This window comes from Petromyzon marinus, chromosome 17 (genome assembly GCF_048934315.1).
Source record: "Petromyzon marinus isolate PM22_M1 ecotype Great Lakes invasive population chromosome 17, UKy_Petmar_22M1.pri1.0, whole genome shotgun sequence".
Taxonomy (NCBI): domain Eukaryota; kingdom Metazoa; phylum Chordata; class Hyperoartia; order Petromyzontiformes; family Petromyzontidae; genus Petromyzon; species Petromyzon marinus.
The window spans coordinates 23,217,123-23,241,740 of NC_133683.1; the positions used below are offsets into that span (position 1 = coordinate 23,217,123).

A 24,618-nucleotide genomic window follows, 5' to 3' on the forward strand; every position below is an offset into this window, starting at 1 on the left:
GTACTTTGTTTTGTTTTTTGTTCGGTCATATATAATAATCATAACAATAATATTAACAACAAGATAACAATTGTCAGCCTTTGTCAATTCACTGCTGTATGGAAGGCCTCGCCAAACAATGTCAGTCATACGGCTTGTCTAACCATACTTAATCACTGGCCAGTGTGCATTGGTCAAAGGGCGGGAGATCCCAGGACTGATTCAAATATCGCTCACTGCTGATGTTAGCCATGGCTGGGAATCAAATTCGGGAAGCGATTGCTTCTGTCATTTTACATGTATGTGTATATACCGTATATACACACACATAGTCTAAATCAGTTGTCTTTTAATGGACTATAGAATCACTAGATGAAAACCCACAGAGATCCATTATCATATTTGCAGTGGGATCTAGGCAGAAATATATACTTGGTAATGCGTACAGGAATTGTTCTTATAATATTTACGTTGCAAATATTGAATGGGGTGGAGCAGTGGCTCATTATTGGCATTAATTCCCACGACTCAGAGAGCCAGGCAAAGGCTCGTCTTGGATTGTAAGGGTTCAATGGTAATACCCGACGTTCACACAGAGAACAGAGTAGCCGCGGGGATCAACCCAGCAGACACACAAGAGGGGTCCTGTGTTTCGAAATGTAATAGGCGGGGTCTAATTCCAGCTGTCGGTGTGCACTCCCACCCATTAACCGTATGTCCATGCCTTTGCTCGCTCGGTGTCTTTATATGCACAAGGAACGAGGGAACTCGGGGCAGCAGAGTGAGAGAGCGGGCGTGGGGTGGTGGGACAGCCTCCTCCAACTGTATGTAAATTAGGCTTTTGTGGATGGCGAATGGCAGCTGTATGTTGCCTTGCTAATGGAGCGCCTTACGTGGTAGGGTAGTGGGGAGATGGAGCCGTGAAATAAGCGAATGTGCAAGTGATGGGCGGATTGCTACATCGCAGCATCACCTGGGTAGGCCTTCAACCAGCAGTGGATTAACCATGGCTGATGATGATGTAATGATTCACATCTTCCAAAATTCCATCAATTTTCACCATTCTGTGGTTGAAATGTAACAGTTGATTATTTTTTGTCTAAATTGATCGTGTCGTTTGGATTTTTGTCAAATGTTCTTACATCTCAGTTCTGCTCACTCCAACAGCTTGATTGCAGCGTGAGCATCACACTTATTTTCAGCGCTTTGTAAATCCAATGATGAAAAAGGGTCTTCCCATGCTGTGACAGTCGTTTTTTACCTTCTTTCACCACGCTGGTCAGTAAGAATTAGTGAACATTATTACTCAGTACTGTTTCCGATATCACTCGCAACTGATATCTCTTGCCAGGAATCGAACTCAGGAAATGGAATTCATAACAATGTGTAAAAGACTATGTCACTGGTCCACCCCAAATGATCTTTTTCATTTCCATATGATTTACCTAAATAGTAAATGTTCAATCCTTACATGGACTGCATGTCCCGTGAGTGCAATAAGGGTTTCTAACAGGTGAATTGCTCCATGCCTTTTAGAGTGCACGCAGGAGAGTGAGTGGTGAGAGAGGTACAGTTCTCATTCCAGTGGACCTCTGATATTTGAAAGATTATGTTAATGAGGGTGAACTTTTACATTTATATCATGAAACGATTCATTCTAATCGGTCTTAAAACTGCAAGCTAATTATCTTCTGCATAAATACTTCATCGTTCTAAGTCGGAAAATGTCACAATGTGTACAATTGTGCACATGTGAAAATTATACATCTGCTATATAATAGGCGACTGCAAAAGGGCCTCTCTACACACACCTGCACAATGCAACGTGTTGGCCACGGTTTACTGCAATATGTCGATACTTATACGGCAATGGAAACATTGTAAATTCTTCCTACGTTGCTCATTATTCCGGTTTTGTGGCTTGTTAAATGGCACCGCCGTCCTGTCATCCCGCCTTGTTAGGGTCCCGTAATGGCTTTGCTCTTTCGCCCTGGGCTTCGCCATTGTAACTTAAGAGCCTTGGACAACAGTAGCCCATCTCAAAATGGTCAACACTGCGCTTGGTGCTCACACCACAGCGTCATGGGGGATCCTCTGCTATCGAGGGACATTTTCTCTACCAATTTACTGTGATTTTTTGCAGCGGTGGCATTCCCACACTTCACCACCCACTTACGAGTGATCTTTAATTTACTGCTTGGGTAGGCAGAGACAACATCAAATGGAGAAACCTCCTGAAGGCTCCGCTCGTCTCGTACGGGAGTTGCGCGTCTGTGCTGGACAGCTCAGCGGCGTGTTTTTGGGTTTGGACTGTGTGTGTTGTTTGGCACGGTGTCGGAAGTGGCGCGCAGCGTGCTGGGAGCTTCTTAAGTTGCTAAATAAGCCTCCTGAAATAGCTCCCAGCACGCGGAGCAAAACGGTGGACATCATGCCGAACAACACACACAGTACAACCCGAAAAGGCATCTATGAGCTCTGGTACAATATAGTTTGTGAGGCCAGCTTGCCAATCTCTAGGCCACGGCCGTGAAATCTGCCTGCATTACCTATTTGCTCAGATTTTTTAAAATAAAAAAATAGGTGATGTTGGTAGTGGGGCACACGCACAAATACATTTATATATGGAAAAAACAATCGCAACGTATTAGTCAATAACGCTTCCTTCAAAATCAAAGTGTGTAATAGGCGACATTTTGGCAATGATCCCTCTTCACAGCACGAGAGGGAGGTTGAGATTTTTTTTTAATTAGGTGAAGCACCCCAATAATTGAATGCTTCGAAGGCATAATTGGTGGATCATGGAGATATTATCATATGGCCAACCATATAAGTTGCTCAGTTGAGAGCAGTCGAGCAAATAGGTTGCAGAGTTGTGCGTGTGGATTTTTGAGTGTTATTTCCTTGTACTGGGAGTGGTGGGGCATTGGATTGCACACGGTGCTTTGAGCGTGGCGACATGAGTTAGATTTCCGGCCATGGCTAACAAAAGTGATGAGTGGTATCCGAACCGGTTCTAGATCCCAGCCTCCATCGACCCGTGCTGACGAGTGTGGAGAAGAATATTCAAACAACCCCCATGACCCACTTGACGTGAAGAGAGCCTTCATCCAGAAGTAGATTAACAGAGGACTGCAAATATTATTTTGTATTATCATTCCCTCATAGGCTTGGGTTTTGTTCACACATTTTGATTCTATCCCACAAGAAAAAAAAAACTACTTATCAAGGAGGAAGCCAAACATAACGAGGCAGGATCCTTCTTACAAAATATCTTAAGGTTGAGTGACACTTTCCTGGTTAAAGGATTGTTGAGTTTAAAATAATTAACAATTTACAGATTTACGTAATTCCACTGCTGGATGAAGACCTCCCAATACCATGTTGGTCATGGAGGTTATTTGACCAAACTTCACCACGCTGAACAGTGTGATCTGGTAAAGGGGGCAACCAGGTCCAGTTGTGATTTGTCACTGATGTTAGCCGTGGCTAGGAATCAAACTGAGGCCACCAGGTACAGTGTTGTGCACTATCCACTGCACAACCATTCTAAGGATGACTGTAATATCTCATTCCAATATTTTGTTTGAATGCATATTCCAATTACTTCTAAATAAATGATGTAATTCTCTCAAATATGACTCTCATCTTCGTATGAAGCCATTTAGGTCGCCATTGAAATCTGTGTTTGGAACTTTTAGCATTGAAAATTAAAGAATAAAACGGACAATGCTCATTGATTTATCATAGCAGGTCGCCTCACCATGTGGCTTTTGAAGTCTGAGGCTGTAAAGTATCTATTGTAAATCATGAAAGGCAACAAGCACAGTGCATGTGCTGTCCTGCACACGCCTGCCACACGCGATGTTTGCACGGCAGTAAAAGAAAAAAACACAAGAAAAATAACCTGGAAGGAGTGGCCGACAGTTGGCAAACAAAAAAGAGGGATCAGTTTTACTCCGGCGTGAAACTGAGTGTATTGTAAATGGCTAGAGCTGTCATGTGCTGAACTCAGAATTACGCAGACAGTAAAAAAACATCACTAGACTGACGATGTCAGTGTCAATGACATTTGTGAGGTAAAGAGTTATGATGATGATAATATTTCAGTACAAAGGGTAACTCAGTGATAATGCATAGAGATCGCTCTCAAAGTGCCCATGCATTGTTTCAGCAAATATTGCTTGTTTATGGTGAGTGGTTACCGGCCGTGACCCTGACATGGAGTGTACACAATATCGCTCGACTGTTACCGAAGCAGGCAGGACAGCAGTCCGAGACACCGGGTGTTTTTCAAACATAACAGCGCCCTTCGGTTTCGTTATTCTATTTGGCGGCCAGGTGGCTCAGCGGCAGGGCAATCGAAAAGTTTGAGAGTTCAACTCCTGGTTGGGGGTTGACTCGGCCCATCATTCCTTCGTGGTGGATACAATGAGTTCCACTTTGTGGGGGAAGTCAACAGTGGTTCTCCTATGGATAGACTCGCCCCCAGCATAGGAATGTGGACTTTCTACCACTGGTCTAGGGCTGTAAAGGGCAGATTAGCATCACCTCAATGCTCATTGGAGCAGGAAATCACTTTGACTTTTTGTTGTTGTACTATTCCCTATCACATATGAAAGCTGAGCCGATGCTAGGCAAAGTAGACATGAGTCAGCTGACTTTAGGTTGGCCATCTGTCCCCAGTTATAATTCAAAGAGCTTTAGTTGATACTGATCTGCCCAAATTCCGAGTCTGTTAAATCAAGCAGCTGTTAACTTAAAAAATATATGGTTATTCATAAAATAGCCAAGTCAAACCGTTTCTCTACTGATGAGTATGATGATGCTGTGCTCCTCACTGTTGGCGTTAATCTTTGGAGATGTGTACATTCCCCATTCCTATGACAGGCCAAATCTCAATAGGGGACAATCACCGTCAACGTTGTATAAAGTAGTACTCATTTCAGTGACCTGATTGGATAACGACCCATGTAAAGTGTGATGTAAATTTAATTGATGCTGTGCCCAAATAATGAGTGTGCAGAGTCAATCACTTGTTACCTGTAAAAATGGAATGATGATTGATAATAAACAAAATGCTGGAAATTTCTCCAACTTGGGTTAGTCGATTTTATTTCATTGAAAAAAGCACACCTCCGCACATGATGCACCATCACATGATGCTTTGTGCAAACACTGCCCACTTTCTTTGCTGTAAATATCAGCTGTTGTCTGCAGCAGCACACGTTCATGTTGCGGACAATAACCACGTTTCAAAAGAAAGCAAAAGTTATAATGCAATACTAACTCAATCAAATTAATGTTTAGTGCTCACGGAGACACTTATGAGACGCCTACCATTGCACAAAGACTCGCGCACATTGTCCAAAGCTGAAGTATATTTCACTTTTCGGGGTTTGGTGAAGTTACTGGCTGGGAGGTGCCGTGTGGAAGAACACCCACCCCTGAGTTTTAAGATTTAGAGTTGTAATCCTTGTGGGGTTCAACTCATCATCTCCACCAGGTCAATAAAATGAGCACCAGTTTTTAGGAAGTCGGCTTGTAATGACGTGTCGATTCATCAATTAAAATTGATCCTGACGCTCACGATACTTTCATCAAACGATGCATGCTTTAATGGAATGGAATTTAAACATATTAGTCACGTGACTCCAGTAGCCACTAGAGGCTATGCATTTAGGCATACAAAACTAATATACACTTGAATTGAATCGTGATCCTTAATTGTGAAAATTAATTGAATCGCGGGTAGGGAGTCAATCAATGGTCGTCCTATGAAGAAAGTGGATAAACTGGCTACTGACAAAAGAATGTGAAATTTCCACCCCAGCTCAGAGCCACTAAAGCAGGTGAGCTTTACCCATCACTTGTGGGGTAGCGTGCTTAGTATGGGCTCCTGGTGCAAGGAATGAAATCTCACATTTCTCCCACTCTTCGTAGCCCAGTGCCAGGGTCCCTATGCACAGCACAGCGGTGCTGCCTGCACATTCGAGGCGACGCCACTGCCCGTCGCTCGTCTGGACAGGGAAGACACTTGTCGCCAATTTTGACTTGCGGTGACACATCTGTGCACTCCCTCCTGTCGGAAGGGTGCAAAGGTCTCTCGCCGCACGTGCCGGTAAAAGCGTGAGGATTTGCGGCACTGGTCCAAAGAGACAGAACCAAAGGGGGAGGAGGAGCAGAAGGATGAGGAGGGGGTAGACTTGGGTGAGAGGGCGAGAGGGGTGATGTAAGAGGCTACGGTGCAGGTCAGGAGACTCGTCGTGAATTATTTACTGGGGCATTGTGGCAGCGTCTCCTTTCACTTGTTTGGAATTCGGGGGTGTCTCTCTAAGTAGATCAATGCATGGGGAGTTTGCTCAAAGGGACCCATGGTCGACTGCGACTTTTTGCACACAACCTGCACCTCGACACGCCTAAACTCTTTGAGAAATTTGCATTCCCGTATTCAAAGCCTTTATCTCGTCTGACACACACATGTCGACGCTTCACGTGAAAGCATAACGTGTGTGATGATGATGACGATAAAAGATAAAAGTATTACGTGTCCTGAAAGCTGTGCTTGACATCAACACGCATTTCACAAACGGGTTTTTCGTGTACACAGACTTGTTCCCCAACAGAATTATTGTTGCCGAACGTATTTGTTAAATCTTTTAAGAATCTTCTGTTGTGTTTTTGTAAAGCATGCATTCTTGTTTTATTTTCGTTTGGTTGCTGTGTAAAACACTCATCAATGCTGTGCACAAAATACACCAGTGCGTGTTGATGTAATGTAATCAGTGTGCACTTACATAAGTTTGACGTTCGATTAGAAGTGATAATACGTATAGCTTTTTGTAAGTCCACTGCTGGATGGTCTCCCCCATGCCGTGCCAGTGTACGGGGATTGTTTAACCACATTCGTTGGTGGGGGTCGGTGAATGAGGCAGACCAGCATCGGCTCAAATATCACTTTCCACTCACGTTAGCCATGACCAGGAAGCAAGCTCAGGACACTGGGTTCTCATTGCATTGCGCTAACCACTACCGAATGAATGAATACGTGTATATCAATCATAACATGTCAAAAGCACTGGCATTCCACGTACTTTACTGTGTTGATAACTGCCTTGTTATGATTGTGATTAGACAAGTTGTCGCAATCCAATTCAAGAACCGATATTTTTTCTAGTGAATATTGTGGTGAATGCAGTTGCCACTAGTGGCTGCAAGGGGAGCAGGTGGGGGGGGGGTGAGAGGGGGGCAGTCACATGTACCCATTGAAATGATGAAATGCATTTTAGCACCCAACTCCTCTTAACCATTATTTTTAAAGCGGCACCGCAATGACTATGGGAGAAAATAAATCGTGAATAATTGGAAGAATAGGACTGCTGATAACGGGAGCTTTTTTCCTACCCAACAGCTCACGCAGATAATAAGAGTCGAAGATGATAGGCGAAGGGATGTACTGAGTCTTGTCATTTGCATATTCTCCGGCTCTTCTCAACACATGCAAAACACCATCTAAGTGTCGGTCCCCATACCTGTTTCGCATACACAAATTGCAACCAAAAAGTATCTCATACAGGCCCCGGTGCACGATTTGATGAATGTATCCCCGTGGAGCTGAAAGAGTAAACACTTAATGGAGGTAATCTTTTCTTTCGAAATTCACATTTTCACTGTTGGAGTAAGTGTTGTTAGCGAACACCCATGAAGGCCGACACGACACACGATGGGGTGGATGGCCAGCATCACGCCCGGCCGCCTTTGTCTCCCTATGGTGGCGAGATGTTAACTACCTCGCCTGGTATGAAGGAGGTCGTGGGTTCAATCCCGACCCTGACGCCTGCTGTATATTTGGAGTTTGCGTGTTCTGTCCGTGGTCGTGTAAATTATTCTCCGAGCCCTCCGGTGTTTCCCTCCGAATTTAGAATCAACATCACGCGTTTAGAGTATTTGACTGCTCTAAATGTCCACACGATAAGCCGCTTAGTTGACCTATCATTTGTGACCAGATCGCTTCTTGAAAAAAGAGGTACATAGCTCAGTGGGCCTTACCTGGTAAAATATATTTTTGTTAAAGTTCATAGTTGAGTTTGTGTGACGATGCACTGCGGCTCATATCACCAGTAGGGGGAAGACGTGCACCACAACCCTGAGCCGCGTTCCCTGCAATCACCAGCCAGGGACAAACATTACCCCCTCTTCTTTGTCCACGCTGGACACAATCCCTGCTCTAGTTACACCACCCGCCCGCCTGCCGCTTGTTTGGTACGTTGGGGTACGTCATTTATTCCCACACCACCGTTTTGTTAATTCACTGCTGGATGAGAGCCCACTCACGCCGCCGCGTCAGTCACGAGGCCTGTTTGACCATACTTTTTTCGCGATTGTCAGTGCGGATTTAGCGAAAGGGAGGGATCAAGACTCGGTTGCAGATAGCAACTCGACACTGGTTGTATTCATCCGTGGCCGGGAATTGAACTCGGTTCAACGGGTTCACGACGCCGTCGCGCTCATCACTGCACCCTGGCACTCTCTCCGTATTAGACGTGGATATTCGTTGATTGCAAAAAAAATGATGCCTCTATTATTCGTGCGAAAGGCAACCTGATTCGGCAAAAAATGTGATTCCACCTTTAAACCCCAGAAATCGACCACGAACGGCGATATTCTATCTGTATACAAAATAGCAGCGCGCTCTTGGAAAAAAAAAGCAGGTGACTTGCATCGATACAGCATTTAAACTCCACGTGGACAAATGTTGTAAAGTGGGATGTTGCAATACTTAGTTAATGTCATGCAATACTGTACCGAGCACCCGTCAAAATAACGACAATTGGCCAAGCGATTAAGTATTCTGACATCTGGCACCAACTACATCATTGCGGGTCACCGTCACTTCAGTGATTTAAAATAAATAAATAAAACACCCAAACCCATACAATCCACAAACTGCGTGTGAGGAGCGGTGGCACAGTGGTTAGCGCACCGGTGGGTCCTGTGCGATTCTACAGAGCCTTGAATGAGCAGGCCACTTGGTGGTGGTGGTGGGTGTAAACATCGCCATTTGAGGAGACAAAGGCGGCCGGGCGGTGTTCTGGCCACCCCACCCCCTCTCGTGTGTCACCCAGCCGGCCTTTGATAGGTGCTCGCTAACGGCGCTTGTGCCCCAACAGTCTGTTCAGGCTACACAGGGGGGGGGGGGTCTTTTTATGTCTTAAATACGCACGCGTACAACAATTACAGTAATAAATCACAGCCCTTTGTCACTCCACTGCTGGACGAAGGAAGCCCTTCCCACAACGCGCCAGCTGTGGGGGAATGGTGATGTTATTTGACCATACTTCACCGCGCTGGTTAGTGAGTGGCGTGGCGCCGATTGAAACGAACGTGGTGGGCACTTTACACAGCAACGTTACAATTACATTACAACGTAGAGGTCGTGCAGCAGGAAGTGTGTGTGTGTGTGTTTGTGATGGCAAGGAGGGGAGGAGGAAGGGAGGGAGGCGATGAGTGGGTTGGAGGATCGTGAAGCGAGGGGGAGGGGAGAAGAGGGAGGTAGAGAGGAGAGAGAGCGAGGGGGGTCGGTGGTGGTGGGAGGGAGATTGGCGGGCGGCAGGGGAGGTGTGCGCGTGTGGTGACAGCGAGCCCTGACAGCTCGCTCACACTGCGCGAGTCGCCACCATTCAATGAGGTCGCTTCGGAATACCGCCCGATGATGATGATGGTGGTTCCCTTCTTCTATTCACTCGGTCCAGCCAGGCTGCGCTGACGACGTCTAGCAGCTGCGAGGGAGCCGCCTCCATCCCCGACTGCGTTAATTTCCGTCCGCTTCTCTGCGTGTGTGTGTTTTGGACGAGAACATTAAAAAAATAAAGATAGATTATATTAAAAGGAGACAAACCCCTGCGTACCAACAAGAACGGAAGAAATCGAGAAGCGATACCAACATCCCCGCAGCGTGCCGCGACAATGGATTACGGACAACACCGCCACCGCCGCTCTTCCACTGTGATCCTCACCGCCTTCCTCGTTATGTCTTTAGCAAAGGTAAGGCAATGGGTGTTGATTGCCAGATATTGTTGAATGTTTTTGTGTATCACTGCTTGTCTGCTCTTGTTGCTCGCTTGACGGTGGGTTTGCGTTTAACGCTACACAGGGCTGAAGCATTCATAGCTACCTCGCTGATTTATAATTGGCGCTCCTTGACTTCTCAACAGTTAATTGCACTGCAGTTATTATTGAGCGCATAAAGGTTTCCCAATATCTTACGGCGTCTACCGATATGCATAACACGCGTGTTAAATTGATGTTGGTGGGAAGATGTTGGAGAGGCTTTGAAGATACATGTTTTCCTTCTCTGTGTCAATTCTAGTGGAGGGGGGGGGGGGTAGCAAATGAGTAATCACCGAGCTCGCTTGCACATCACACGGCTGTGTCAGTTCGCGGAACGAGAGGCACACGACGAAAAATGCCCGGACGGGCTTATTGCGCATCACACCGTCAAATGAGATGGATGAGTCAAGCGTGCACGCTCCCCACGATCGCTGATGGCAAAAGTATAATCGGAGCTTCATTTAAACGCGCGATATTTACCCACCCCACCATCTCCCCTCCACCGGAATGCTCTTAAGAGGGTTGGCATGGAGTAGGGGAGATCGATTGGCGTAAGGCACTACCACTAGAGTACAATAGCGATCGTGCGTTATTGCACCCTTTCGTCATAGAATCCTGGTAACCTGTTAAATGACGACAGGCGAGATAAATGACCACGATTCCGGCATTCCCGATTGTTCCGATTTCAAGTAAGCACCTGGTCGTATAAACATGACGTGGTCAGCGTTACCTACGCTGCTAGTTATAAATGATGTATTTATATATATAACAGTGCTGTGGCATTCTCGATTCGATATCAACAGCGTGTGTGAACAACCTGGGGGATGTCTTTACAAGACAATCCATTCGTTCACGCGTCCGCCTTTGTCTCTCCCCTCTCTCTCTCCATCCTCTCATTGTGCCCGCTTCAGGTGGCGCTGTGCACGGGATACGTCGAGTTCCAACTCGTGTCGCTCGTCAACGCGCACGGGGAACTCCAAAGCGGGGAATGTTGCGACGGCGAGAGGCCCCGAGCCGGCGCGGCTTGCCCGCAGCAGTGCCGCACGTTCGTGGCGCTGTGCCTGCGCCAGTACCAGCAGGCGTCCAGCCTGCTCAGCAAGAGCAGCCCCTGCGTGCTGGGCAATGGCTCGACCCCCGTTATCGGAGGGAATAACTTCACCCTGCGCAGCAACGTCAGGGGCGAGAGCGCAGGGCGAATCTCCATCCCCTTCAAGTTTGCGTGGCCGGTGAGTTCGTGCGTGTGATTGTGTGCGTGTGTTAGGCACGCGTTTAGACTGAGCCACAAGTGAGTTATTTGTGTGATGTATATACATCTTCGAAGGAGGTTGGTCATAGTTTCGGCCTTCATAGGTGCACGCGAACAGTATTTATTTACCCCGACAGTCTGTGTAGACTTCCCCCCGAGATTGACTCAGCCTTAAACGAGTACACGGTGGTCCAGCGTAGTTAATGGCCTTAATAGGTACTCGCTAACAGCACTGGCCCCAAACAGCCTATGTAAGCTGCACGGGGATAAGATGTCCGTGTGTGTTAACTGAGCCATACGTAAGCACTGTACCTGGTCTGACGTGTAAACATCATCACCGGGGAGACAAAGGCGCTCGGGCATTGTTCCAACCTTCATCGGTGATCAAGAACAAACATTTACCCCGGCAGTCTGTGTCGGCTACACGGATGAGGCTGGTATGTTAACAACAGTGGCGTATCTCTGAATCGGTTCGGACCACCCTTAGGTCGACTCAGCCTTAAATTAGAATATCACCGACATATCGTGTGCGTTGCACTCGCGTTAGGGCAGCAACGCACTCACTGTTTTACAATCCACAGCCCGTGTGTTCGTGTGTGTGGGGCTTGGGAGGAGTGGTGGCGCAGTGGTGAGCACACTGAGCTGCGAACCCCTGACACCTGACGACAATTCTCAGTCACGGCCAATCAGAGTCGGTCCAGGACCTCGCCTGGGTCTACTCGGCCATACATGAGTGCGTGGCGCGGTGTGTAAAAATCGTCATCGGCAGTGGGGAGACAAAGGCGTCCGGGGGTGGTTCCCGCTGGCTTACACCATGCCCAAGCTGTATGATGCACGCCACGCTTCAGGGGTATTTTTTTGTTTCTAAGAGTTACGAGATCTGTGAGTCTTTGGGCACTATATCATGACCCCCCCCTCCGCCACCGCGATAGGAAGGACGGTGTAATGCATTGCTTCGACTCTGTTGTAACTTGTTGGCCTCCTCCCCATCTCCCCACTCCACCACCCCATACTGGAACATCTGCGAGATAAAAAAGAGCTTCGCAGCTCATACGTTCCCCCCCCCCCCCAGTCGAAATAAGGATCGGGACTCGCGGATGAGTCGCACGAACGAGCGAACAGGTTTTGTCCACCTCCTTCCACCACCCCACCGCCACCACCACCAGCACCCCCCTCTCCATCAGAATAAATAATAAACCCACGACTCCCATCCATCCTCTTTGCGAGCACACTCGACTCACAGGCGCGCACCTGTCCGCACAGTAACACTACCCCGATGGAACCGCTTTGGGCTATTGCATTTGAGAGCCTAATTATGGCAGCGGTGGCGAGTGTTGCCAGCCTATAGAGCCCCCATTCTTTTTTTAGCCGCGGTTCCTTTTGCGACCGAAAAAACGAGAATCAACCTCTTGGCAGGACAGTGTTGTCCTGTGCAGTCTCTCCGTACGCCTTCTGCAGAGCGAGGCCGATCGCGACACGCGGCTGTGCGGCGACGCTCGTGATGATGCTTTGCCGAGCGTGATACACCACGAGTCTGCGTGCCGTGGTGTGCGTTCTGTCTTCACGTTGTTAGCGCGACGCTGCGCTACGAAGCCGGCGTGCCGAGTTCGATTCCCGCCCGCGGTGAACACCGGTGACGGTTGTGTGAACCGGTCCCGGGGCCTCCCCTAGGTCGACTCAGCCTCAAATGCGCACCTGGCGCGGTGTGCAAACATTGTCACCGGGGAGACAAAGGCGGCCGGGCGTGGTGCTGGCCACCCAGCACCCGCGTGTGCCATTCCGGCCTTCAAAGGTGTGACTCGTGAACAGCGCCTGCCCCAAAAGTCTGTTGAAGGCTATACGGGTGGCTGGTGGGGATATTTGTGTTTGCTCACCGAGAGAAGCGAAGTGTACCGCAGCGGACGTCTCTCTCGAGCGTGCGTCACGGGGTGTTTGCGTGCTCCACGGCCTCACAAGACAGTGCACCGTATCATCATCATCGCGATCATCGTGATCATCGGCAGCCGTGCACGATCCCCAGCTGGATGAAAAGCCTCGCCGAGCCATTCCCGTCTTTCGCGATTCCGTGATGTAATAACCCACCTGAGAAAGGAAGGGGGTCGCTCATCCATTCATTCCCTTCTACCTTTTGGAAATCGGCACCGGTGCGTTGCGCCTCTGCGCAACAAGAGTTTCCACGGTATCACCACTCCTTGTTGCCAGGGCACTGATGCCGAATCTACCACGATATCCACTGCAGCTGTGTGTGCCTGTGTGTGTCTGTGTGTGTCTACGCTGCGGGGCGGTGGCGCAGTGGTCGGCCCGCTGCGCTTACGAACAATAGCCGACTGCCTAAGTTCGATTTCCAACTGACCCATCAGTAGTGGGCGCGGGTGATATCTGAACCGGTACTACGGTTTTGTTTTTGTTTTACCCCCGGTTGACTCGGCCTTAAACGAGCACAGAACCTGGTGCGGTGTATGTAAATCATGGTAGTCATTGACTGGGGAGACAAAGGCGGTCAGGGCTTGTTTCTGTGTGTATTGCAGAGGGGCGGTGGCGCAACGGTTAGTGCGTTGCGCTATGAATCCGGCGAACCGAGTTCGACTCCTGCTCACGATCATTAACAGTGGCGAATATTTGAGCTGGTTCTGGGCCTCCCCCAGGTCGACTCAGCCTCAAAAGAGTACCTGGTGCGGTGTGCTAACATCGCTACGAGGGAGACAAAGGCGGCCGGGCGTGGTGCTGGTCACCCACCCCCGCGTGTGCCGTGCCGGCCTTAATAGGTGCTCGCTAACTGCACTTACCCCAACAGTCTCTTGAGGCTATACGGGGAGGGATCGTTGTCTGTGTGTATTGCAGTAGCTTCCCACATACCCGCCCATCTTTCTGCCCATTCTTTATGCTACACTGAGCGCTTTGAGGACAGGCAAGAGCGGGGAGGGCATCATGAGTGGGATGCGAGGAAGTGTGTCTGCCCCGTGCGCGCTCAATGCGTCCACCCACCAATAATCAGCCTCGCGAAATTAAAGGGGACACGGCTATTGCATGATCTGGGAGGATCCCACTCCCGATCCTGTTAGGACTTTTAGGAATTTTCGAGTGTGTTGTTGGGTTGTTGGTGGCTGGTTGTTACCGTGGCTTCTTCCTGTTTTTTTTACTGCATTGGCTCAGGGACAGTCTAATTCTCGTAATTTGGGTCAACCAATGCGAATATTTTTCGAAAATGTGCCAGAATTTTCGACATTTTCGCCCAAAGCAGTGCCGCGTATTGGCCAGGGCAAATGCGTCTTGAGTCTGTGTTTCATTGAGGGAGCCTATAAACAATTGTTTGGTGTTGTGTTTGTCCCAGATGCGGCAAACGTGTATGAAGTAGTCTGCTCACGATAAACTCACGTGCATGGATGTGTGTCATTGTGTGTGTCAATGTGCGTGTTATTATGTTGCAGTGTGTCTGCCAGCGTGTCGCTGTGTTCTTTATTTAGTGCGGTACTTAATGTAATTGTGTACATCATTGTGTGACAGTGTGCACGTCACCGTGTCAGTGTTCGTGTCACTATTATCAGTCGTGTCCATGTCACTGTCTCAATGTGCCTGTCATTGTATCTTTCAGCGTGCGTGTCGGTGTGTCAGTGTGCGTGTCACTGCATCACTGTGTCTCAGTGTGCGTGTTATTGTATCTATCTGCGTGCGTGTCAATGTGTCAGTGTGCGTGTCACTGCATCACTGTGTCTCAGTGTGTGTGTTATTGTATCTATCTGCGTGCGTGTCAATGTGTCAGTGCGCGTGTCGCTGCGTCGGTGCCAATTGCGTATCTCGACCGGTGTGCGGAGCAAGCGAAGCAAAGTGCAACCAACACTCGATCATGTGAAAGCAGTGGTAGCAGTGGTAGCAGTGGCGGTAACAACAGGTGGGTGGCTTCGCGCTCAATAAACAGAAAGTCAGGGAATGGATCCGGGGGGGGGGGGGGGGGTCTCCGCGCATCAGCTGCGCTCGCTTTTTGCTCGCAGAGGAATTGTCTGCGAATGCTTTGCAAATCGTGGGGGGGGGGGGGGGGGGGTAGCGGACTTGGCAGCTGCCAACGTTGTAGGCACCTCCGAATATCACGGTTGGCGATACGTACGGTGCGAAAGGAGTTCTAAAGAGTACGTAAGTGGTCGCTTCTCTCGCGCTGCTGGTGCTTAATAGGGCACCAGATATGACCGATACGGATGCGAATTGTTACTGTTGTTATTATTTTCTGTCCATATGCGGAACGAGGTATCGGACCATCATCAAATCCGTGGTCGATAAAAGTAATACGTGCGACAGCGGTTGTCCTATCGATAGGACAACCGCTGTCGCACGTTCTAAGGGTATCCCCCTCCCCCCCCAGCTCCTCGCCTCATCCATCGGAGATTGTCATCTGGTGGACGTATTAATTAACGACTGGCTACTGTGGATGATGCTCGTGCCTGCTCAAACGCTACGAACCTGGCGACCCCAGTTCGATTCCTGCTCACGGCCAACACCAACCAGTGACGATTGTCTGAACTGGGCCTCCGCTAGGTCTACTCAGCCTCAACGGAGTACCTTGTGCGGTGTGTAAACATCGCCACTGGGGAGCCAAAGGCGGTCGGGCGTGGGGCTGGCCACCCAACCCTCTTCGTGTGCCGTGCCGGCCTTCATGGGTGCTCACAAACAGCACTTGCCCCAACAGTCTGTTCACTCCGTGTGGGTGATCTTTGCCTTTGTTTCTCTGGGAGGGAAGGGATTTTGCCCTGGCATCAGCCACATGCCTGTGTAGTGTTGTTGAGGTAGCTCTGAGACTTTCCTTCAAGCGCATGTGTGTGGGTGGGAAGGCAGGCCTACGGTTTGCCATTGAAATATTATCCAAGGTGGGGGTCTCTCGACAAAGACCAGGGGCCATCCCTCCGAAACGTTTCTGCGACTCGCCCAGTGGTGGTCGCGCCCCATAACCATGATGCGTGACAGGTCTTCTTATAGGTCGCAGGGCTACGCTGCGGTGTGAGTGGCGCAAAAACAAACAAACCTGGTGTTGTAATGTACCAACGACGCTTCCGTGACTTGCATTCATCAACCAGCAGCGCGGTGAAGTGGACTCACATAGCCACCCCACCCCCCGCTACGACCCGCATGACGTGAGGAGGCCCTCATCCAGCAGTAGATTTTGACAAAAGGTCTGCACATCATGTACTACACGTGCCACAACATCGAGTTCTATCGTGCTCACAACGCCTCCACCCCCCTCCCCCCACCAGAAACAGTCAACGTTCCACCTTGTTACGCCCGCTATACTGCTATGCCAATACAGTACATACTTTTGAATAAGAAATGAGTGGGAAGCTTGTTTGTATGTATGTATGCCATGTGCACTATGCATAGCAGTAATTAGTGTACAGAAACAGTCCGAAGAAGAGGCTTTATACCTCGCAAAATCGAACCTGGAATTGAATAACCCTTTGCATGGAACGCACCAGCAGACAAATAATATTGGAGAATAAAACATCAGCCTTTCTTTGGCGTAATTAACTTCCCAGACACCAATCGCCCTTGTTTGCCTTCACAGCCTCTGACATATATCGGTACATAACTTCCATTCACGCAGTTCTACCTTGAGGATGGATCACCATTGCAAGCTTTCAGATAAACTCGCTTAATTGTATTTTGCCAGCCACGGCGAGGTATGAAAGAAGAGGCATTGAGTGGCAATTCACTGTTGAGGGTTGCTGCTGTGGTTGTAAATGGTTATACATTGCCAAGGTCGCCGGTAAAATTCTCCTCCTGGCGCCGCAGTTGAAATAACGGGAAGATGCCTGAAATGCCACCACCTCTGTTTACGCAGAAGTGTGAATGTGCACACCGCAGACGATCGGCAGGCCGCGTGTGGTGGGGTAATGTGTGGGTGCTCTCTTCCAAGATATCTGTCCCCCTGTGAACATATTGGCAAATACCCTATTGAGTGGCCCTGTAGACTCTAAGAGGGTAATTGTAAGGCCCTTCCACCAGCAGTAACTGTTGTGTGAGCAAGTAATATCAGGACAGCGCCTTTATCTTTGTGTTGAACCTTTGTCAGCATGATTCTGTTGAGTTGATGTCTGCGTGATCCACGGTTGTCGCAATCGAAGCTGTTTCTCGAAAGTTTTGGCGTGGGTGTGTGACTGTGAATCCATGGTGTAATAGGGCGGTGTGATGAATTTCCAACTTCCTCCTGAGATAGTCTTTGAATAAAGAGGCCAGGAGTGGTCGCGAAACAGGAGGCACCAATACTCCTGTCGTTATATAAATGAAATAGCGTACAGTCATAGCAACCGGGGGTGTGGAAGAAATCGCTCAAACCATGCACACGTGAGCACGTGTTCGTGAGCGCGTGATGAGCCGGCGTTTATTTATTTAGTTACCACTCATTATTTGCCCAGCATTTCTAACGCGAATGTGGAAGCCGTTCGGAACGGGGGGAGTGGGGGAGGAGGGGATTGTAATTGGACTTGCTTTAAAATAATACATACCACATGTTTGAATGTGGCCGGAATTATTGGTCCTGTTAATTACTATAAGCATCAGAGAAAAGTGGCGTTTTAAAGGATAGTCAAAGAGTGGTGTGCCTAAGCACGGATGTTTTTGTATGGTTAAAAAGTTAAATTCAGTGCCATGCCGAGAGTAAGCAATTTTGTGCTGTATCAGGGCCAAATCTGGATGATAATTGTTTTATATCCCAGGTGTTGTCTTATTGTTAAAGCGTTGAAAAGTGCAGTTTGGCATGACTTGTCCTCTCCTTGAACTTCGTTTTGGTCTTAAAGCATCCATTGACAGTGACACAGTATGAAGATAATCTATGTAATGTATAACTTATAACTGCATACGCAACTATATTGGATTTGAGAACTGGTCAGCACCCTTACAAAACTCGCCACTGAATCACCTGTTATTTTGTCTGGCGCCGTTCGTAACTATAATTTTTACAAGGAATTGCCGAAGCGTGCCGAAGCGGGTTGTAAAGTGTGCGCCAATAAAGATCAGGTGAGATCATTCAGAAGGGCACGTTATGGGCGGGGTGGGGATATTGGGGGATGGGCGCTTTATTTCAAATCCAAATGGTAATTCCAGGATCGGTATGAAGATGTACAGGGCGGTCCAAATGTCGTGTGACCCCCAAAACTATTTCATTTGCGTATTCATTTATGTTTTTACACCCACTGGTATCCAAACATAAGTTTTTGAGACTTCAATGGGGGTCACAAGACATCTGGACCACCTTGTACATTTAACCTCATCGACGGTTAATCCAAGAATCTTGATCAAAGACAACACGTCTCTCACATGTCGTCTGACATACAGCACATGTGCTGTATAAGTGTGTATGCTTAATGCGGCGTATTCCACACTATGTATTTATAAGGGAGTTTGCACGTGCACTAAACACTTCTACACTATGTACTGCACGTACTATGCAGTGCAGTAATTTACATTATTGTGGCTCTTACAATATGTTGCGTGTATGTCACACGTACTATGCAGTGTAGTATTTTAACTGTTTTCATTAATTATTATGTCATATACCTATGCTATGTCACGCCTGTAGTAGGTTCACAGTTCAATGTGTTTCCTGAAAGCAAAAATATACTCTTACTAATGATAGTAAATTCGTTTTTCTATAGCGCTATAAATGTCCACATGAAAAGACACTTTGTTGAGCTATAATTTGTGGCCAGGTCGCTTCTGAAAAAGATGGTAATAGCTGAATGGGCTTTACCTGGTAAAATAAATAATAAAATAATTGTTTCGTTTATGGTTTAGTATAGGGCATGTGTTATGAGACCCAAGGCAGTGCAGCCCCATTCTTTAAAGGTCAAACAGTTCAAATGTCATTGTCTATCAATCAGTGCTATATTATGGGCAATACTCTATGCAAAACACACTCAATATATGTGGAAATTGGAATGTGCTGACCACAGAGCTTGATAAATGACTATAATGGTGATTTGGACATGATTGGTGATATGTTCAGTTCAATTACGTCATCATACTTAAGCACAAATGACAATTATCCATATCTCGCCACACGTTATAGTGTACAGTATTCTACAGCTGTGCTACACTGTATTTTAACCCCTTGTTTGCACATTGCCAATGCTTTGCATGCCCCCCCCAGAGAGAGTACAGGCTCAGTTCTATAGTTCCATAGGTAGACGAGGAAGATATCATATATCATAGGTGGATGAGGAAGAGATTATATATTATAGTTGGCAAAAATATTATATATTATAGGTGGCAAATCCGTATGTGAGCAATCAATGAAATGAACATAAAAAATGGGAGGAGTGGGGTGTCGATATTTAGACAAAACGATGGTGACACAGTAATACTTAATACAGTAATAATTAAGTGGAGTTTGGCCTGTAAATACAGAGTGCAGAGAAGGTGCAATGCCTAGCCAGCCTCACTCCACGCCTTATCACCATCGCCTCCCCCGTGGATCTTGCTCCCGTGCGGTCCCTTGAGCGCGGCGCCCTGGAGACGAGGGGTCCGCGCTCGTCTCCGTGGCGACAGCAGCAGCTCAGAGAGCTCGTGGCTCTGCAATTAGCGGCAAGGGCGCGTGGCTCCTTGAGCGTTCGCAAGGGCGCGTGGCGCAGTCGTAGCAGTGGAGACGGCGGTGGTCGTGCTGCTGCTGCTGCAGGCATTATCAGGCGGTGGTTGTGCTGCTGCAGGCATTATCAGGCGGTGGTCGTGCTGCTACTGCTGCAGGCATTTTCAGGCGGTGGTTGTGCTGCTACTGCTGCAGGCATTATCAGGCGGTGGTCGTGCTGCTACTGCTGCAGGCATTATCAGGCGGTGGTCGTGCTGCTGCTGCTGCAGGCATTATCAGGCGGTGGTCGTGCTGCTGCTGCTGCTGCTGCAGGCATTATCAGGCGGTGGTCGTGCTGCTGCTGCTGCAGGCATTATCAGGCGGTGGTCGTGCTGCTGCTGCTGCAGGCATTATCAGGCGGTGGTTGTGCTGCTGCAGGCATTATCAGGCGGTTTGGGTTGTCGAAGGCACACGTTTGTCGTTCGTTTATTTTGTTCGCGAAGATGATTGACGGTGATTGTGACGCACAGGTGATGTGACGGTGATTATTAATTCATCTAGGCACTGTTTAAAGAGAAGGGTTATATTTGCCATGAATGAAAGATGATTAATTTAGCTCAGTGGTGCTGCTTAAACAATTATGATTGGAAGGTCACAATTTATCTCAAAGATGCTCGTTTACAAATTAGTTAATGACGACGATGATGATAATAACAGTCACTGCCATCATTTAGTCATACATTAAACAACGCAAGCATGCTGAAAACTTATCTTAAAATTTTGACAGAGTGGTGGGGGAAATGCAAGTTGCAAATCACATTTCTTTTCAGAATCAGAATATTTATTCACATGGAGGGAGTCCGATGAGCTATAAAACTCTTTTTCACAGTTGTAATGGTTAACCAGAACCACTCAACATCAGGACCCCACCTACACACCATTGTGTGTACATATATATGTAACTTATCACGTTTAAATGTAGTTTGTCAAACTATGATATTTAGCACCACAACAGAAAAATGTTTTTTTTCTCAGAATAGTGCCCTGGTTCATGAAAGATGCAAATTGAACAAGAAAAACCACTGCTTCCAATCCGTCTCTTGTATTGTCCTCCGATTGTAAGGCCCAACTAAAGTGAGCCTCACGACTGAATGCAGAGTAATAAACAATGATAATTTGGAGCAGATGCAAGAACAAACCGTATTAATTGACAAAACAAAAATGCAATTGCAACGAATGATGGTAGGGGTGCTCTTTATTCCTGAGAAAGAACAAGACAAAGATTATATGTATAGTCTTAACAGACTCATCTTCTTTGGTTCTTTCGGTAAAGTCACGTAGAATGAGAATAAAATAATAAATTGATAAAATAAAATAACACAATAATATATTATTGTGTTATGTTATTTTATTTTATCAATAATATATTATTGTGTTATGTTATTTTATTTTATCAATTTATTATTTTATTCTCATTCTACGTGACTTTACCGAAAGAACCAAAGAAGATGAATCATTGCAGTCACGAAAGCTTTAAATCGAAATCTTAACAGACTGTAGGAGTAAGTGCTGTTGGTGAGCAATTATGAAGGCCGGCACGGCATACAACGGGGTGGGTTGGCTAGCACCATGCCTGACCGCCTTTGTCTCCCTAGTAGTGATGTTTACACACCGCACCATTTGAGACTGAGTCAACCTAGGGCAGGCCCAGGACCATTTGAGATAATCGTCACTCGTGTTGACAGTGAGCGGTAATCGAAGCCGGATCGCCGGGTTCGTAGCGCAGCACGCTAATCGCTGCATTACCGCTCCCACGTGCCTGAGATAGACCCATCAATGACAGACAGCTCCCTGCTGAATTTTAACAAAACACACGTTCAAATTATGAACGTATGTTTTTTTCTATTACGTTGTAACCACTGAGATGTTCTGTTTGCCTGGCAAGACATAACGATACTGAATATGGAATTGGTCAAACATTCCAGGCAAGACCCTCCTAAAATACTTCTCAACAAGGCTCTTTCTGGACCAATACAAGTTAATGTTTTGTTGTAAGTGACAATGTGATAATATAGTATGATCATTGGTGAGTATATCTGAACCAGTCCTGCCATCTTTCTTCACTAACCTGGACTGACCAGCGTGGTGAAGTATAAACAACCCCTACCACAGAAAAGACCTGGGGAGGCCTTCATGCAGCAGTTGATTGACTAAGGGCTGTTGCTGCTGCTGCCGCCGATGATGATGATAATGTTAATACTTTATGTTAGGCCTCGGTTGCGAGCATAAAGTCCCTGTACAAATTGCCTAATTTGTTAACTTATTTATTCAATTGTGTAAATAATCTTTCAGGTTACCATTGTAAATGTTTAGAAATGTTGGCTCATGACACTAAGATGGTGTGCCAAAACGTCCATTTCCTTTGGGTTGGCATGATGGGTGATGAGGGAGGACTTTAAATGGGAGAGAGGGAGGAGGTAGGAATGAAGGTGTGGGTGGCTGGATTCAAAGAATAAAGGGTTTGACAAATGCGGATGCTTTCAAGGAAAAAAAAGAGGCATTTCTTTTTTTCACGAAGGGACTATGGGCTAGAGTTTTGATTGACATACAAAAAAACGTTGCTTCTTCGGTGCCATTGTGCTATTGTTTTGTCTTTATGCTGTAAATAGGGTAACTATTTTCTTGTATTCTTTAGTTTGGGTGTGGAAGATAAAGTCCTGTCTTAAGTCTTCCGGACATCCGTCAAAAAAAATCTCATCAAAGAAGTGTTTTTCAAAATGACATTTCCACTGTACTGCAAGTAAAGTGTGCTATCCTTTTATGAGACCGATTATGCTAGCCGTCGCTAGGAATCAAACGCCGATAGACAATAAGTAACCAGGTAGGCAGCACACTAAGACAACTTTCTGCCACCTCCAGGATGACAGGAATCTGGTGTTTAATGCAGGAGATGAAACAGGCACTTCCCCCCTCCATCCCCCCCAAAGCATGCATGCATGCCAAGCCCAGGTGTATACAGTGAACACATCCCAGGACATCCAATTCAAATTTACGCAACGCTTCTGCTTTCTCGCAAAGAGCAGTGCTCCAGAACTACAACGGCCGCCACTCCTCCGCCGCACTCAGGGCCCTCGCGAGCGCGAGTCTTACGTCCGGCCCTGAAATACGACGGGTGGTGGTCGGTCCCGCATGCTGCTCATAATTGCATGGGTGTCCTGCGCAGGCTTGATTTTTTTCTGCCGCGGAAATAACCACCCACCCGAACCGCTGTGGATTGTATTCACTCAGAGAGACGCGGGGATGTTCTCAGCACGCAGAGATGAAGAAAAAGTTAGTCATACTGCGATACGACGAATTTTGAGATTAACATCAATCACACCTGTCTTTTTTGGCGTCGGACGCATTGGGACTCGCTCATTATCGAACCCCTGCTTGGATATCAACTATGTATAACTTTACGGGGGTTATTCTTCTTTGAAAACCATAGGCCAGGATTTTCACATTGTCCAAATTCTAATGCATTTGGTGACAAGTCTGCAGGCTATTGTACAAACTGCGCTTCAAAAACAGCGACGTGTAGCCAGCCCCTACTGGATCCACTGCACGTGCAGCACAAAAGGTAATAATGTCGGGAGAGAAAAAAAACATCTAAAAATTTCCCGCCAGCAAATTGCAGTTAATGCTTTCAGGTTTCGGCGTGAGTCTCCTGGCAATTCTCAGATTCTAGAGTTACACCTCATAAACACTCTCTCCTTTTTCAGCAGCAACCGCGGGAGTCAGGAACGGACCATGGGGACATAATTGCCGTCTACTGATTGTGCATTATGCAGGTGCAAGTGCCGATTTGAGTTTTTTTTTGCGGAGATGGGACAGCTGGCGGTAATTAGGTGACCGACCGCGCGGTGGGCACTGTTGGCTTTGTGGGTGGCACATCTCAAGGCACACACGTGTTTGCAGCATGCTCTACTCACAAACTGCTACTTTTTCGCCAGTATTGGTCTCTGGCGAATACGAATAAGGAAACGCAGCACTGCATTTGTGTCTGTGTGGTGTGGTGTGTATGTAGTGTCTTTGTTTTGTATTTGTGTGTGTGGGGAGCGGTAGTGTCGTGGTTAACGCTCTGCGCTACGGACCCGGCGACCTCAGTTTGATTCCTGCTCGCGGCCAACACCAGTGACAATAATCTGAACCCGTCCTGGGCCTGCCCTAGGTAAACTCAGGCTCAAATGAGTACCTGGTGCGGTGTGTAAACATCACTGGGGAGACAAAGGCGGCCAAGCGTAGTACTGGCCACACCACCCCCTTGTGCGTTGTGCTGGCCTTAATAGGTGCTCGCTAACATCACTTGCCCAATAACCTCTGTATGCTATATAGGGAATCTTTGTCTCTTTTTTTTCTCTCGTAACTTTTGTTATTTCGACGGACTTGATGTGCGATCGGAGGAGCAGTGGCAAAATGATTAGCATACTGCGTTATGAACCCAACGGGTTCGATTCCCGGCCACGGCTAACATGAGTAGCGAGTAATATCCTGGGCACTCCCTTTCGCAAACCTACACTGACTAGTGTGGGGAAGTATGGTCAAACAACCCGCAGTGACTGACAGTGGTGTGAGGCCTTCATCAGTCATTTAACAATGGCTCAATCATCATTGTTATTCATACGTGATTCCCGCAATTTAAATCACACCAAATTATATAAAGCTTTCTGCTGCATGTCCACAGGAAGTCTGAGATGAACTT

The 24,618-nt window shown here is 47.4% G+C and overlaps 1 protein-coding gene across 2 annotated transcripts in view; it reads left to right on the plus strand.

The window, feature by feature from the left end:
* The first annotated feature begins 9,559 nt into the window (after positions 1-9,559).
* The window catches only part of LOC116943137 (protein jagged-1b-like), a 126,669-nt gene continuing 111,610 nt past the window's right edge, over positions 9,560-24,618 (plus strand). For both annotated transcript variants that reach the window (XM_032955716.1, XM_032955717.1), the window contains exons 1-2: positions 9,560-10,020; positions 10,998-11,312. In XM_032955716.1, the coding sequence (XP_032811607.1) occupies positions 9,943-10,020; positions 10,998-11,312 (393 nt within the window). In that variant the 5' untranslated portion in view covers positions 9,560-9,942. The remainder of the gene's footprint in view (positions 10,021-10,997; positions 11,313-24,618) is intronic.